Raw genomic sequence first — 16,762 nt, 5'->3', positions numbered from 1 at the left:
TGCTGTTGGAGATCAAGATACAAGTTAGACTTAATTGGGATTTCTTTTTACAGCCTTGCAGCAAGACTGGATCAGCAGTTGAATTATCCATGCACAAATTTTTCAAAAGTACTTTGTATTTTAGCTAGACTCGGGAGCAGCAATTGGAGGAAACACTTCTTTGTTTTTTGGGGCACTATTAATGGAATATGCATTGTGTAGGGACAATTGCTAGGGAACAGATTATTCACAGATTATTTATTTAACAAAGTACATTATTGATGTTAAACTTGGGTGACTTTTTGCAAACACACAGCAACTAATAAGTACAAATTCCTATTAGCATATTTAAAGTGATGCATAAACTACTGCTTTCTTGGTCTATTGGCCATATGGAAGAGAGGCAATTTATTGACATATTCAGGACTGGCTTAATGGCTTATTTTTATGGAACACATGAAATCGAAATGTATTCCCCTGGAGCAATGAGCACACACAGTAAATGCCTGATAGCAACACAGTCTCTGACTTGTTTGTAGTTTCTATTCAGTTGGTGAAACTAGTAAAGGACAGTCTTCTTCACATGTGTAGCTAAAATGCTAAATGAACCAAATATTCCTAGAAGCCTGTAACTGTAGGAACACGTGGATGCTGTAGCACTTGGAGGAAGTGTGATGGCCACTGCATCACACCAGATGAGCAGGTCAAAGGCTTTTTCTTCTGTTAAAAGTTTTCTCCTCTGTTTGATTTCTAAAGACAATTTAGCAGAAAAAACAGTTAAAATTCTTTTTTTTCCTGTTATTTTGGATGGTGATATAGGGATCATAAACCCTTAGTTAATTAATACCAGCTGAGATAGCAGTTGAATCAGAAAGTTTTGTTTGAAATCTTAAAAGTTGCGCTATACCTGTTGAGTAAGTTTAGGTCACACTAGGTAGAGATAGTAGGAATAAAAACACTGCTGCTTTGGTTTTTATTTATGTCTAGAAATATTTTTATATATGGTGTGGGGGGGTGTATATATGTATAAAAACATCTTTTGAAATCCCTCTACTACATGTTTACTAGTAGTACTTTCTTGGTTTGATTTTTTGTTGTTGTTGTCTTTGTTGTCATCTTTGTTGTTGGTTTGGTTTGGTTTTTGAGTTTCCATTAGCAATACTGTCTGGTTATCATTAAGAATTACAGGTTGAAGTCTTTCCCTGGGGTCTCTGAGGTATTGATGAGTAAGAGCTGCAATCAAACCATCCAACAGATCTGTTTCAGGTGAGGAGTAGAGAGGTCTATAGAATTAAAAGGTTCTTTAAAAAATAATATCATTCCATTCATAACTTTTAAGATGGCAAAGAAAACACCAAAGGAAATATAAACTGCACTTCATCAGAACAGAAGACAGGATGTCAGAGCCATCAGCTAGCAGATGTAAGAGCTAGACCTGCTATTGATACGTATAATAGAGAAAAATGGGAATTTGTTTTTCCCCCGAACACGTATTTGTTTGAGGTGCTGACTGACACTGCTTGGCAATTGGGTAAAGTTATATGACTGTGTCATTGATTTTAGGTTGTCACAAAAGATTGTATAAACCAATTTGCAGGGCTGGATACTGAGCAACATCATTGTAGTTATTACTGTAAAACATGTCTGCTTCTAGGAAATTCTTAGTCTGGAATTAATTGATTTATCATTGAGAGTTCAGCACGGACTTATTTGTGGCAAGAGAATGTAGCAAAAATCTGGGAGTATAGAACACTGACATTCTATCAACAATTTCTTTTTCAGGTAATCACAGATGCTAATGTTTTGCTACCTGTTTCAAGGCTAAAGACATTTCCCTGTACAGTGAAGATACATTTACAGAATTTCTGATTGAACAAAAGAACACTTTGGGTTTTTTTGAATAAAGAACCTGTAAAGTTTGCATACAATTTTCACATGTGGGTTTGTTAGTGTCTATACAGGGATAGTAAATCAGAGTAAAGAGAGCGGGTGCTGTGAAATGTGCTTCCTACAGCTGCTGCAATTGTAGACTATAAAATTGTTGCTAACTTTCAACAGCTCTACAGCAGGCAAGTCTTTTCTCCCCCAGTGTATCTCCCTTAGCATGATGGGAGATAAGAGAAATAAGTAAACTAAATTGAAAACATTATACAATAATCTAAATATGTGTATTCAGTATTAGATGGTCAAGGTGCAGGTAGCACATATGCTTCACAGGATTTTCTCTATAAAAAGTTAGCAAACTGCCAACATGTCACAAGTTAAAATACTAAAACACGTTGCTAGGTGCACTGAAGGTTACTAAATGGTACAGTCCTAGTCTTCAGAGTTATAAATCCTCTGTAAATGAACTGATAGAGTTGGCAGCTATAAAACATCAACTGGACATTGATTTAACCATTATTGTTAAATTCTTCTAAGCAAGAAAAAGCAGGGTGTTGGGGGAAGGGAATATAAGGACTGAGAACAGCAAGGGGTAGGTTCTGATCGACAGTGCTTTGGTACACTGCAGATGGAAAATTTGGGTAAACAAAGCACATACCAGATTCCATCTGATAACCCAAGACTGACTTCTGAAGTTTGGGATGCAAGTGTCTTTTGCAAGAAGACTGTTAGAATTGATGGAGAGGGCTGGAGGCCAGGGGAAGGGAAGAGAATGGTGTATGTATGATATATGGGTGGAATCACTGTAGATATTTCAAATCCTAGGAAAATAAGAGAGCCCTGTCAAAATATCAGATTCACAGATATATATGTGGGACACAGCTGTTTTTATCATGCAGGATATATTCTGGATCAGTTGTAAAAAGAGCTATGTAAAGAAGGAGCTCCAAGCACACCGACTAACTTAAACTAATTTCTGTTGCACTTTCATTGATATCTCTGACATTTTAACTAAATTGTATAAGGGCAGTTTATAAATGCACCTGCAAGACTCCTAACAGTGTTGCTCTCCACCCATTCACCCTACTCAGAGTTTTTTAATGTCCCCAGTGTTTTCCTCTAAGAGCTGTAGTTTCTCCTCCATGCTGTTCCCTGTCCTTGATCCACCATCACTTGCTCTGCCATCTGACAAAGAAACTATATAGGCAATTACTGGTAATCTGGCTAGAAGTATTTCCCAGTTGCTTGAATGCCCACCAACCACTGCCATGCACCTCTAAGGGAGTCAGACTTGTAGGTTTGGGTGTTGTGTGTGGGGTTTTGTCATATGTTGCAAAGGTCCATTGTAAGAACTTTGACAGAAAGACAGAACCCTGTTTTCTGAAGAAAGTGGGTTGAAAATAATAAACATGCAAAAAATCTGACCATTTCTAACAACAGTGTGAATTTCTGTAAATGTTTTCTAACCATTTCTCTATGTGGGGAAACAGAATTTGTTGATGCACTCCTAATGAATATCAAAGATCACATGTGTTTCTGAGCCAGTCCTTCCTGTATGCTGTGATGATACAGGGGAGTGATCTTCTGATACTTTCTCTACTAGCGTTCTAGAAATACACACTTCTGAAAACAGTGCTCCTTATAGTTTGAGGAACAATGAACATTCTGCTCTTTCCCAAGTTTGTCTTTAATTTTTTTTCTTTTTTTAAAAATTATTTTTCTTTTTTTAATTTTTTTTTTCTTTAAGGTGGAGTTTTAATGTTGTGATGTCAGAATGAAGAGCAGGATACCTCTTATTCTTCTAGCCTGTGGCTCCTTTAACCCCATCACAAACATGCACATGCGTTTGTTTGAGCTGGCTAGAGATCACCTGCACCAAACAGGTCAGTAAGGTCACACACACAGGATGGGTTACTGTGAAAAGGAAAAAAAAAATTTAACACTTGCTATAGACAAGCTGTCACTTTATAGCTGGCTTCATTTTAATATTCTTTATTGATCCTTCAGTATGAGGCTTTCATGGCATATTTGATATAGAAAGCCTAGCTATACCTCTTATTTTTGTTCAGTACATAAACAAGTATCATAATGAGTGTTCATGCAAATAAAGTGAAAGTTTTATGAGCAGTTTTAGGATCACATTCATGGAACAGGCTGAGCCTTGTGAAAGAGTATGCTTAACAATTTTGAAACTGAGAAGAAACATTTATGTTCAAATTTCATGCTTTTATGATACATTGTGTTTTAATATGAAGAAGTGTTACAGCTGGCAGTTTTGACAGCCGGGTGAAACTGGAGAGAAGCTGAAACATTAATTATTCATTATCCGTCTTCACCAAGTTACAAGTCATCTCCCCTAGCAAAATAATTTTCTCATAAAGGAGATCAGAAAAACTAGATGTCAGCAGGTCAGCAAGTTTTGGCAACAAAAGAGAAAGGTGGGTAACATCAGGAACTTCAGCAAGAATCAGAAAAGCTACTGTGATGCACTGAACTCCGAGCTTGATCAACTACTTAGTTGCTGAGGCTTTTACTTTTTTTTTCATCTGGCAGCTAAAATACACACATATGTTTCTGGAAGATGTTGGATGGGAGTCATAGTTTATTGGAACCTGACAGAGAAGTTCCTAGGGAGGTGGTTCAGTAGGAACTTGAACAGAAAACAACAGTAAAAGGAATTTCACTGTCAAATTGTGGGGAGAAAGGGAGAGAATCTGGTAATCCACTGATACTGCTGCACAGTAAAAGCAGCAACTACATGCTTGCCATATACCATGAGAATACTTTTACGTTCCTGAGGAAGAATTACACAATTACTCTGAGGGCTGCCTCTACGAGTCTCTATTGTCCTGTAACTGTACAATGATTTTGTTGCTCCTGTAGGACTAGAAATAAAGGGTTAAAAAGGGATTTGATTTGGCTTTTCTCCCCGTAATTTTGTAACTGCTTCTGCTGCCCAGGTGTGCAAGGAGTAGAAAGTAATCTGAGACCAACTGGTAATTCTGTTTAAGTCGTATGTTATAGTCCAGTAATTTATTTCTTTACCTTGAAGGAAGGATTGCACTGGAAAATGAATTATGATCCTGTCTGAATCATGATTCATTGTCTGGTCTGCTCCAGAGTCTGTGGAACAAGACTCCACCCCTTACTTGGAGCAGTTCACTTAAACAAGTCTAGTGCAAATCATATTGAAAATGAAATTTTAAAAGGCTGCAATGAAAGTTGTGCATTACATTGCCCTTCTCTAACATCAATGCTTAGTTCTGGATAGGATGTGACTTGCCTTTTGACTGTTTAGATTAATGTCTGGAGTTTTACTAGTATAAGGCCTTCATGCATTAAAGAGGGGACTTTATGTCTGGGTTGCCTACACTGTCATCACTGCACACTGTGAATGCTTGAAGCAGGATGTCTGCAAAGCAAGAATCCTCAATTAGCTTGTGGAAGCTTTACCCATCCCAAGTAGAGGTAGCTTTATTTGAAGGTAACTCTAAGTGTAAATATATGTGTTTATATGTATGGGTATACAAATCTGGTATATAGTCTTTCTTGCTATGGTGAAGACAGTTTCTCAAACAGACAGGATTAGCAACATGTTATAAAAATGATCTATTCTAGATGCCCGTTTTATGGCAGAACCATCCCCACCCAGGAAATTAATTGGTCATGCTCTCATGTTTTTAGTCCTGTTTCTGCTTCTGCTGTTACCCAGGGAAGGAGGCTGAGAAATTGGAGCTTGTTTGCTGAGCAGAAGCACTAGTTGCAGGCTGGCAACTGACAGCGGGGCTGGAGGACAATGGCTGTACATGACTAAAGCTCGTTTGAAGTGAGGCAGTGATCTGCTATATTCACACTGATTTCCTCTCAGTGAGAACAGTGCAATTCCGAGCTAACAGACACATTGGATGCCTGAAAAGGTAATTAGCGTGAGTGAAGAAGTAACCAGCATGAGGGGCGATGTGTCCTGGGCTGTGAGAATGACTGACTTCGGTGCTACTTCAGTATTTCTGCTCAATCAGAAATTCAGCAGAAACAATGAGTCGTGCAATAGCTTGGCTGGAGTTGACTTCACAGTCAGGTTTTACTGTTATGAATGACGTGACTCTCCCTGATGTGCATCCTGACTGACATCTCCAGTAATTCTGTCTGCCAGCTTTTTGCATATCACTTCAGTTTCAAACGCTGTCTAATCTTATTTTTCATACATCGCTATTTTAGGCAGGGAATTTTATTGAGTTTCTGATACTTTCAGCAGTATCTGCAGTTTCATTGCCACATGTCAAGTAATTCATCCTTTTCCTGTTAATGTCAGTTGACAAATCTTGTCATGCTGGCTTTTAAATACAACAGATGTAGCTATGTGTGACTGCATAATTCTAAAGACTCTCTTTATCTGAGTTTTTGTCTCGTGTGCATTTGACTCTTTATGCATCCTCACACATAGCCAGAATTTTCTCAGATTCAATCCCTTGTTTTAAAATTGTTTCTTGAAACTTGCACTGACTGTGGCAACTGCCTTTCCAGTCTGTTAATACCTACGGCCATGTGCTTTTATTTCTCTTTGCCTATTTCCCATTTGACCCAAGTCTAAAGAAGGAGTACTAGAATCAATCCATGTAAGATTTTTAAAACCTTGTTCCCCAAGTATTGCCAGTGGAAAATACTTACGTTACCAAGTTTCTAGATAAGACCAAAAGGGATAGAAGGCAAAGGAGGGAGATATGAAAGGCAAGGTGTTTCTATCTGTGACAAGACAGATGCAAGGGGGAGGTGAAGGACAAGTTACTATCTTATGAAAACTTGAGGAAAATGTGACACAATCAATGGGTTGTGTCAGATGCAGCACTGGGCAGCAGAGCTGAGAAGTCCAAGGAGTAATTAGTCACTAACCAGCCTTGGGAATTTGGAAGTTGTTCAAGGCCTGCATCTGATTAAAATCGACTGATATTTTCAAGCAAGGGATAGAAACAGACTGTACCAGCAGCAAGCCAGCATAAATGCACAGACTTCAATTTGTTTTCCTGCAGCAGTTCTGGTAACTGCAATTTGAAAACAACACAAAATAACCCTGGTTTGCTCCTGCTGTGTTGGTAGTGTGTATAGCAATACAGATATATGATTGGAATAAGATCACTACATATACAATAAATATTGTCAGACATAAGTTAAAATTAACTGAACTTAAAAAATGAAGGGAAACAAGTATTTGATTTTTTTTTTAATTACAAGATTTAGAGCAGTGCTTGCGTAAATAGAGCAGTTCTTGGTTAATTGTATTAGTCTCTGCCCTTGAAAGACACTTGAAGAGGGATGCATGCACGGCTTAGCATTCAGAAAGAATTAAAGCTATAGAGTGAACTTTGCAGAGGTGTAAATCAAAGGAACAAAAACATAAATCTTAAGACATCTCAAGATATACCACATCCCTAAAAATGCTTCTGTCACACAAAACTCAGGTTTGTGAATACTGTTATCAGTACTTACGGTTTAGGTGCAACCTTTTTCTGAATTTAAGGAATGTTTTTCTAAGTGGAAAAAAATGTAGATGTCTTTCTGTTCCACAAGTTTTGTTGCTTACCCTAAAACCCAGTGAAACAAGGGGTGGACATCCCCTGCTTGTAGTGGTTTTTGGGTTATACCCAGTATTTGACTTTGGAATCCTTGTAATCTGGTTCGTAGCATCTCTGAAGAGAACCATTGCTTCCCAGTCATGTTACATGGCTAAAGTCAGCTTGGATGAGAGCACTTCAGACTAAGGTGTCCTGTGAGCAGAGCTACAATACTGTATTATTCACATTGCTATTCTCAAGTTGGTGTTTTTAGCCTTCCTTTTTTGGAGGAAAAACTCATTTTCATAGCTGTCAAGGAACTGCTTTTCCTACCTCTGTCCAAAACCATTGAATTCTATAGAAGTGAAGTTGTATTTTGAGGTCTTAATACGAAATGTTAATTATAGATGTGGTGTGTGGAGATCATCCAGCATTTATTTGAGGACTGATTGTGCATGCTCAGTTACCCAGCTGTTGGAGGAGTTCCTGAAGTTGCAGTGTATTTGAAAGGCTGTCTGACTACAGAGGCAAATCTGCATCTTCAGGCCCTGTAGTTCACTCAGCTGGGTGGATATGATTTATGTTTCTCTAGGTACTCATATGGCATCTGTCACTACAGTTTTTGCACACCTCATCTAATTCAGTGAATGCACCTTTCAGGCACTTTGAAGTGGTGAAGGTAAAGTCATCCATCCTATGGAGAGCTATCCTAAAAGACTGTCCATTACTGCTCTGATGTATTTGTTGTTGACTTTCAATGCCATGATTGCTGAATTGTTTAGCCTTTGATTTTCCTTCTGTTGATTTCGCCTCGCAGAAGGTGACTGAACATGAAGTAAGAAATTTCTTGCCTATTTTCTTTTCCTTTTTCATGCTTGGCAATCTCTACATACATGTCATGCATAGGTAGGCATAGGATGGTATCTTTTTGATATTTAGCCTGTAAGTAATTTTTAACAACTCAAATTGTTGGGATTACTTGTATCTAGTCGTTAGCTGTTGGTTTTGTTTTCATTTTCTCCCCTGCATGTCAACTGAACAAAGTTGTTAGATATCCCCCCCTCCACCCTAGGTAACTATAACCTAGAAATAAAATGAACATTTTGGTTTAAATGGAACAATGTCAAATCCTTTTGTTTTCCTAGAATTAGTAGGCTGAGAGTTCTGAGAGCTCAATTGCTGATTTCTTGTGGGTTCAAGGGAGACCGTGACTGTTACTCAAAGAAAGAGTTTTATCATGTGATTTTAATGTGTGTGTAGTCACACATAGAAGACTGATTAAAGAAATTAAATGATCCAGTCAACTAACCATATGCATAAAAGCAAGTGTGCCAGTGGTTGTTTCAGTGAAAAAATGAAAACTGATATTCATGTAAGCTCTTGTTACCTCTTAAATGGCTAGAACATGAGATTGTATTGTAACTATTTTGCAGCATTATTCACTTCTGATAGCAGGTTTTACATCATTTTGTGTTGTGAAATAGCTGCCACTTTCCTTACAAAAGAGGACTGACTCCTCAGCAAAGTGATTTTTGTTATTCATGTGTTTGATGTTATGCGCAAACTATGCAGTAAAATTTAAACTCTTCATCAGCCTCATTTTATTACGTCTTAGATAAGTAGGTAACAATGCCCTTAGAACAGGCTTAATGAAGCAGAGAATAGGCTTATTCCTGCACAAACTTTCCAAAACCCAAACCAAAAATTTGCAGTCCTGTGTCCTGCGATTGTTCACATTAAATGCACTAATATATTGAAGTTAGTCTCTCATCCAGTGCTGAAAAAGAAATTGGGGCAATCTCCAGAAAAAAAATATAAAGCTCAGGGAATTTTCTTTGGCTCATGCTTATGGACTTTGCATACATAGGACAGAAACCTTAGTTGATGAGTTAAAAGTTGTGACCTTGGTTAAGGTGTGTGGGGCTTCTGGGGAGGTTTTCTGGTTGGTTTTCAGTGTGGGTTTTTTTTTTATTTGGTGTTCGGGTTCATGGAGTTTTTTGGGGGCTTGGGGGTTGGAGGTTTGGGGGGGTTTGGGTGTTTTTTTCGTGTTTTGCTTTGGAATGGTTTGGGGGGTTGTTTTTTGTTTTTGTTTTTTTTTTGATGTCTGGGGTTTTTTGGTTCGGTGGTTTTGGTTTGGGTTTCTATGGTGTTTCGATGTGGTTTGGGGAGGGAGTATTGGATATTTTTTTCCCCTATGGATGAGAGGTATATGGTCTTTAATGTCCATATCTGCAGAAAGGAAGAATTTGCATATTTGAGTTGGCGTCACATGTAATTGATGTCATAGAAGCTACCACCAAGTCTAACTGTTTTTCTGTTCTAAAGGATAAGGTGAGAGAGCTGAATACTGAATGATAAGGAGTTTCATAGTAATCTAGAGATGAAATTGGCATTCATCTGTAATATATTTATGTTAAGCTTTTGAGTTTCAATTGGAAGATACCAAACTTCATTAAAATAAGTGTGTTGGTTCATCTGCTGTTTTCAGTCAAATGAAAACATAAAATCTTCCAGACATAAACTTAACATAAAACATGCATCTTTTGATAGTCATTACTTATGACCAATGTACTCTTATCTAGAAAATACTGCTTGGGGTAGTTAGTTTATATAAATAATCAGGCTGGATAAACAGTTGTGCAAAATTCTCAATTGTCATAGAGATGTAAAAGAGGCTTACGTTTTGTAGGCACTGAACAGCAGCGAGTAAAGTTTCTAGAAACTTTGTTTATGCCAAACCAGTACTATTTCATAATGCTTATTTAACAGCATCTTGGAAAAGGAGTGAAATAAAGCAGCACTCAGGCATAAAATCCTCTTGCAACCTGCTCTGGAGATGACAGAAAGCAGAACAGCAATGGGGTCATTCCTGCTTGCTGGGTAGGATAACGCCATAGAGCTGCCAGGCTTCCCACTCTGTTGTGGGTTTTCCTGTGGCACTGACAGGAAGTTGAGAAGTGGGCGAGAGCTAAATGTATGGAAGAATTTATTTTATTTGGTTTTCTATAGTGGTTATTTACTTTTACTATTTATTTTTTTATAGTTTCTAACAGTAAATCCCAGACTTATGACTAGAAGAAATTAATCTTTAAAATCTCTGCCAAAGTACACTTACAATTTTATATGAAATTGGCATTTGATAAATTTGCTTTAATATTGATAAACTAATTCAGTGTTACAATTTGTGTTAGTGTTTGTGACAATTTACAGTGACCTTTATAGCAGAATACTAAATACCTGTTCACCTTAATAGTACTACTTTGACATGTTTAAGGGACTTTTTTTTTTCATTACATTTGTTATATTTAACTCTCTTACCAGTTATCCTAAGCTGTTCTTAGACAATATGGGTTCATAGCAACAGAAAATGTTATGATGCTTTTGGTAGGTATATTTTGAAATACAAAGGAACTTAAGGGCCTGGAGGATTTTTACACATACTTAGGACAAAAAATAACATACTTCATGTTGAAAACAAAGAGCATTCCAAATAAATAGAATTTGAAGATAATTCTGAACCAAGAAAGCTTTGAAACTACTTGTAGTAATTTATGAGACAGAGAAGAAAATTGCAGTAGAAATTAAAAGAACACCCCAAGATGGCAGAATTTAATGATTTCCTCTTTGCACACCTGCCAAAATTGAGGGTCATGTTTGAATAGGTGAACTTTTAAATTATTGAAGGGGACACAAGTTGTTTAGAGCCAGTAATAAAATACTGTCCTATGTTTTGAGTGTTGAAAGTTGTATTTTTAGGTGGAAGGCTCTCATGTGCATCATGCTTGCATAATGCTCAGTCACTTCGTTCTTGTGAATCATCTCAAACAGTTAATGTATCTCTCGTATAGTACCTTAAGTGTAAGCAATCTTGATTTTTCACTTCCAGTTTGTTTCATTTCTGCTTTGGAACCAGCTGATATGGTATCAGAAGCTCTTATCCGATTTATGCAGTTCTAGGCCAGATTAGAGACAGAAATCTTTACAACTCACAAGGATATGGCAGGGGTGCAATCATTCTTACCTAGCATGATCTCACACAATCTTAAGTTTTTCATTCAATATATCCATTTAATACATAAGGGAACAATTTATACCTGTAGAAACTGAAAAGAAATGAACTGAAATATGCAAAATAAAATTATTGTGTAAGAAAAACCTTTTAATAAGGGTAACACATTAATTAATTGAAACTTTTGTTTCTTTTCTGTTTAAATGAGAATTTGTTGTAGCATTCTATATTATCTAAGTAGAGAATAATTGTTGTTCATAAGTCAAGTGAAATTATTTCCAATTTCAGATCAAGAGATGGACTTCATTACAGACGCATCTTTGTATGTTTCTGGAAAATTTTATCTTGCTCCATTGACCATTTTGCCTATAATAAGAAGGTTTAAAAACAGAGGGTTGTTTGGACTGACATTTTAACAGGAGACAGGCCTGTAAATCTCAGAGAATCTTAATGCTACTTTTTAAAGTCCAACTTGCTTAAGTTCTTTTGAAAATTTTCTCCTATTAGATCAAAATAAATGTGAAGTTACTTAATTGTATTTTAGAATTTTAAATTGTCATTTGCCAGTATCAGAAATTATTACTCCAGAGGCATCATTTTCATTACAAAGCAATAGAGGGAACTTGATGCATTTAAGTTTCTTTGTTGAAACAATTGAATTAGAAAAAAGGGCTTTTTTTTCTTTATTTCCCTATTGATTTATTAAAATGAGAGCTACATTTTTGTTGCCTGATTTCAGGCCAGAACTGCAAAGTCTAACAAAAAGAGCTTGTTGTGTTAATGATTGCATTATGTCACAGGAGTAGAAAAATATGGGCATATTTTCAAATTTAATTAGCATGATCAGCCAGATAGAAGGGGCCTTTAATGGCTGCTAAGCTGATGTTTGGACCATAGTACTGTAAGCCTCATTTTAGACTCCATTAGCCCCATCTTTGTTCTTGAGTCTTCTGATTTGTTTGAATCACATTAATCACAGCTGCAGTAATATGCGATAGTTCTTGCTTGAAGACAATGAAAAGCCACAAAGATTTTGAGAAATAGTACGCGTCAAATGCTTAAGAACAAAGCAGCAGTCAGTTAAGTTATCCATTGCTCTAGCTATATAAAAGCTGTACTTATCAGAATATAAAACTTAATTATATCTAGCAATTTTGATAGTCTGCATCATAAATTATAAACATCTCTACTTGCTTGAAAATTATATGTTCGTCCAGCTTTCCTTTTTGAATTGTCTAATAGGATAAACATATCAATAGTAATTGTGAGCAGTTCACAGAGGAACAAGAAGGCTGCTTTTTAATTTTTTAACTTACTGTTTCTGTATTAAGAAGAATACCTAGATCAAGTTGTTCGTAGCCTTTTGAAGTTAACTGTGCTCTGAAGGGCTTGGACTAGATGAGCTCCCAAGGTCTAGTCTACCCTAAATGGTCAAAATTCTGTGAGGTTGACTTATTTTTCTTTTTTTCTTTTATGTTTTTCAAAAGGAAGATATCAGGTGATTGAAGGCATAGTGTCTCCTGTTAATGATGACTACAGGAAGAAAGGCTTGGTTTCAGCAAGGCACCGAATAGCGATGGCTAAACTAGCACTGGAGACATCTGACTGGATTCGAGTTGATCCATGGGAGAGTGAACAGGAGACGTGGACAGAGACAGTGAAAGTATTAAGGTAACTACATTTTCTTTTCCTTTCTTTGTGAAGTTACTGATTGATAAAAATCTGTCAGGCTACCACGTCAATGCGTAGAATTGGCTCCTGTAAAACACCCAAGCAAAGCAGAACATGTCTGTTTAGGCGTCACCTGCTATGAGATAAAGTATTAAAACTGTGAGCAATGAAAATTCCCATCAGAAAGGCTGTGTAGTCAGTATTCCCCATCTGAAGTCTTTCCTCTTAATGCAAGGCAGATAGGCTTTTCCTGGACCACTGCAGTAATCTACAGTACTGCACTTGTGCCCTTTAAGAAGTTAGATGCATGTGGAAATGCTCCGCCAAGAAAGAGTCTAGCAAAAGTATTTTCACTGAAAGAGTTCTGCAGAAAAGTTTTTGGCTCTCACATTATTTCTCTTAAGACTCTAAGCAGGTAATATAGATATCTTATCAGAAACTAAGAGAGTTTATAAACAAACGTATTCTTCAGGATCATCCCTATTCAAGATGGGCTATGTTGGCGTTATTATGCCTGCAGGTTTATTTATTCACACATTCTTGCAAAGTTTTTTTATTAACTCTAATGGCAAGTTACACCCAAGCCCATAACTGCTGATGTTTTCTTCAAAATCACTGAGTTTGCTGTGGTTTTGTGCTGGAAGGAAAAATTAAACAATTTGTTCAGTATCTGTGAACTTGATGTAAGGACTTTGAAATGTGCCTTTTTCCTGTATGGTTGTGCTTGGTAATAAATGCATCATGGGGCAAGGTATGAAAGTACAAACTTCTTGTGCTAGCCGCTTTTTGGAAACACAGATGCTACAGAAGTCAACAGATACTGTGAAAGTGTAAGACTTCATGGATGTCTTTCAAGAAAGCAAGCTGGGCTGTAAGAACTATCAAGGATTCTTCATTTCTATCAGCATTTTCTAGGTTACTTTCTAACTGGGAACAGTTATTTGTGTAGCTTAAGGCTCTGAAATGTACCTTCCAACAACAGCCAAGAAAGCTCTTGTGGCTCTATGTGAAAGCAGTTAAAACCCAGACCTGTTACTTTACAAAAGCATACATAACAATACCCTACACACTTGCAAAACAACTAGTGAAGCCTTTTAGTTCTTTTATTTGCTTAGCTGAGTGAACATAGACATCCAGTTACTTCTTTTGCCTCTTCCCTCCAGCCAGCAGAATAGGCATGGGGTGAGTAGAAGACTAGGCAACACTACCCTGTCTCTGCAGAAAACATCAGTGTTCTTTTCTTTATTCAAAATTGTATATTCCAGTGTGAGAAATCACCAAAAGGTTTGTCCTGCAGTATTTGTCAGGTATGGGATTTTTCTCCTAGACTTCAGTTTGTAAAACTATTATCCTCCAAAGAAGCAGCCACAAATCTTACAAGATCAGGTGATCCTACTTACACAGGCTTTGATCTTGCACAGCTCAACTGCAGTGAGTACTACTTGCAAGATTTGGTTTGTAAATTGTAAATCCACTTCAGTGTCCTTTAGCATAAGAAGTACAGTCAATAAAACCTGTATATATAATTTTCTGCTCAGGGAAAGTATCAATGTGTTATAAACAGCCAAACTTCCTCTCTGCTTACAGAGTAAGACATTAGTTTTATAAATAAATTCACAACGTGTTAAAAAGAATGTCTCTTAAGGAGAGAAATGAGATTAAATCATTTTTTCCCAAATGATGACCTATATTAGTGAGCTGAACCAGTGTCATAATCTAATGCTGAACTCTATCCTTTGAGTGGGAAGCAGCATCCTGATGAAATAGCACATGTAGGTATTTTGACTCTATATTTTATTTTAACTATCATACGAAAATATTAAAAAAAGAGATGGCTTTAGGGCTAGATCCTTACCACATGTAAACAGGCTATGGTTTATTGTGGAGCTGTGCTTCTTCACAACTGTTGATGCTTAAGGTACAGATTCTTCCCTCATCAAAGAACGAAGAACCAATTGCTGCCTTCACTATAAGCTCCCTCAGATAGGAAACTTTAGTACCAATAGAAAAGAGATTTTTCTAATGCAAGGCAAAAAGAAAAAAAAAAAGGTTACTGTACCTAAATGTCTCTTCTTATCAGTATTTTGAATTGTACGCTTAACTGCAGTAGAACATTCTGTCCTGAGACACATGAATGACCTTTTCCTGCAGTACCAGTTGTACCTGAATGTGATGAAAATGTCACATTTCATCAAAATTTGTGGATTTTGCAGACGCTCCCAAATAGTTACGACACAAAAGAATTTTAATCAACAAAGCTTATATCCCACTTGTGGCAGTGCTGTTAGTTGCCTGTTACATTGAGCATGGAAATTTTGGAGACTATCCCAAGGCTTTTTTCGGAGAAGAAAAGGGAACATGATAGAGCTATTTCCCACTTAGCTGATGTTCCAGAATATTCTTCCTAGACAAGAAAACAGTGTTGTGAGTAACCAAAGAACTACATTCATTCCTCTTGTAATGTAGATTTGATTGCGGTGCAGATATACTATGAATTTATTTAGAATTGGCAAAGATCTATCTTACCCAACTTTTGTTGAATTGTGCTTGTGATTTAATTGTATAGTTATTCAAAGCTTCATACACAGTTCAGAAAATGACAGATTGGTTTGAGCTTTTTGGTGCATCTTTAAAATAGCAGAACCGTCCCTGCCCCAGCACTTGAAACACCTGCTGAACAGACCTTTTGGCAGTTAAGATTTTGCAGTACTTGTAACAGTAGTCCTGCAGTGAGTTCTTTGCCAAGAGTTCTTATTTTTGAATCATGGCCCAAGAATGTCAGTCCCTGATACAAAGTTAGTGTACTGGACTATACATAGCATCAACCTGTTTACAACATGGCAGGATTAAAAATAGAAATGTAGGAAGGCACAGGCCAAGCTACTGCTACCTACTCTCTACTACCGTATGCCAGTCACCTCTGTTCTATGCAGTTTCTTTAACCAATGGCTGAGCATCAAAAATTGCTGGTGATAGTTACGCAGCCTGTCCAGGTGCAGGTTCTTGACACTTGTGCAACATAGTCCTGTGGCTACAAGTATTTGCATGATTTAAAGAGTGTACGTATAAATCGCTGAACTATAAATTCATTCCTTAGGCCAGACACTCAAAGGGTTATCTTTGGCTTTATACACATACTGAATTCAGACTGTACCTTGTAACTCATAATCTTTGGTTTGATACAATTCTATAAGACCTGACGATCACTTTGGCTACATATGTACTTGACAGAGATGGGACACTGGCTGGAGTCTGTGTCTGCCTCTCCTGCTTAACCGTGAGCTTGTTTCCTGAAATGATTTTGGCTCATGCCAATATGAGCAATGCCTGAGCATGACTCAGGATGGTGCAAGTCAGGGACTATTGTAAACAGGTAAGGCCATGCTGATTGGAAGGAAGGGAGTTTAGGTGTTTAGCTCTAAAATTGGCACTTGCCTGCATGATCAAAGAAGGGACCACTACCATGAGGTAATAGAACCAGTATTGCAGTGGGTCACAAGTGATCAGGAGCAGCAAAAGAATAAAGTAATAGAAACCTGAAAAAACTGACGAAAGGATCCTTATGGATCTGAACTCAGTAAAATTAGAAGCATAGTGGATGTCAAAAATCTTATGAGAATTGTATATTTTGAGTTTATCAAGATTTTGATTCTTTTAATTAAAATGAAAT

At 37.1% G+C, this 16,762-nt stretch overlaps 1 protein-coding gene across 11 annotated transcripts in view; it reads left to right on the top strand.

Annotated features, from left to right (window-relative positions):
- Positions 1–16,762, top strand: part of LOC136105182 (retinol-binding protein 1) — a 65,762-nt gene that overhangs the window by 7,379 nt on the left and 41,621 nt on the right. For 5 of the 11 annotated variants that reach the window (XR_011740469.1, XR_011740470.1, XM_071812440.1 and 2 more), the window contains exons 2-4: positions 1,160–1,245; positions 3,611–3,746; positions 12,909–13,092. Coding sequence is in view for 9 of the 11 variants with exons in the window: in XM_071812440.1 (XP_071668541.1) it covers positions 3,638–3,746; positions 12,909–13,092 (293 nt within the window). In the remaining 2 variants the exon portion in view is untranslated. Of the gene's footprint in view, positions 1–1,159; positions 1,246–3,610; positions 3,747–5,659; positions 5,781–12,908; positions 13,093–16,762 lie in introns of those variants that run through there. The other 6 variants (XM_071812437.1, XM_071812436.1, XM_065844797.2 and 3 more) reach the window with 6 other exon arrangements.

This window comes from Patagioenas fasciata, chromosome 9 (assembly GCF_037038585.1).
Source record: "Patagioenas fasciata isolate bPatFas1 chromosome 9, bPatFas1.hap1, whole genome shotgun sequence".
NCBI lineage: Eukaryota > Metazoa > Chordata > Aves > Columbiformes > Columbidae > Patagioenas > Patagioenas fasciata.
The sequence above is the reverse complement of the archived record's forward strand: the minus strand, read 5'-3'. Positions and strand labels throughout refer to the sequence as shown.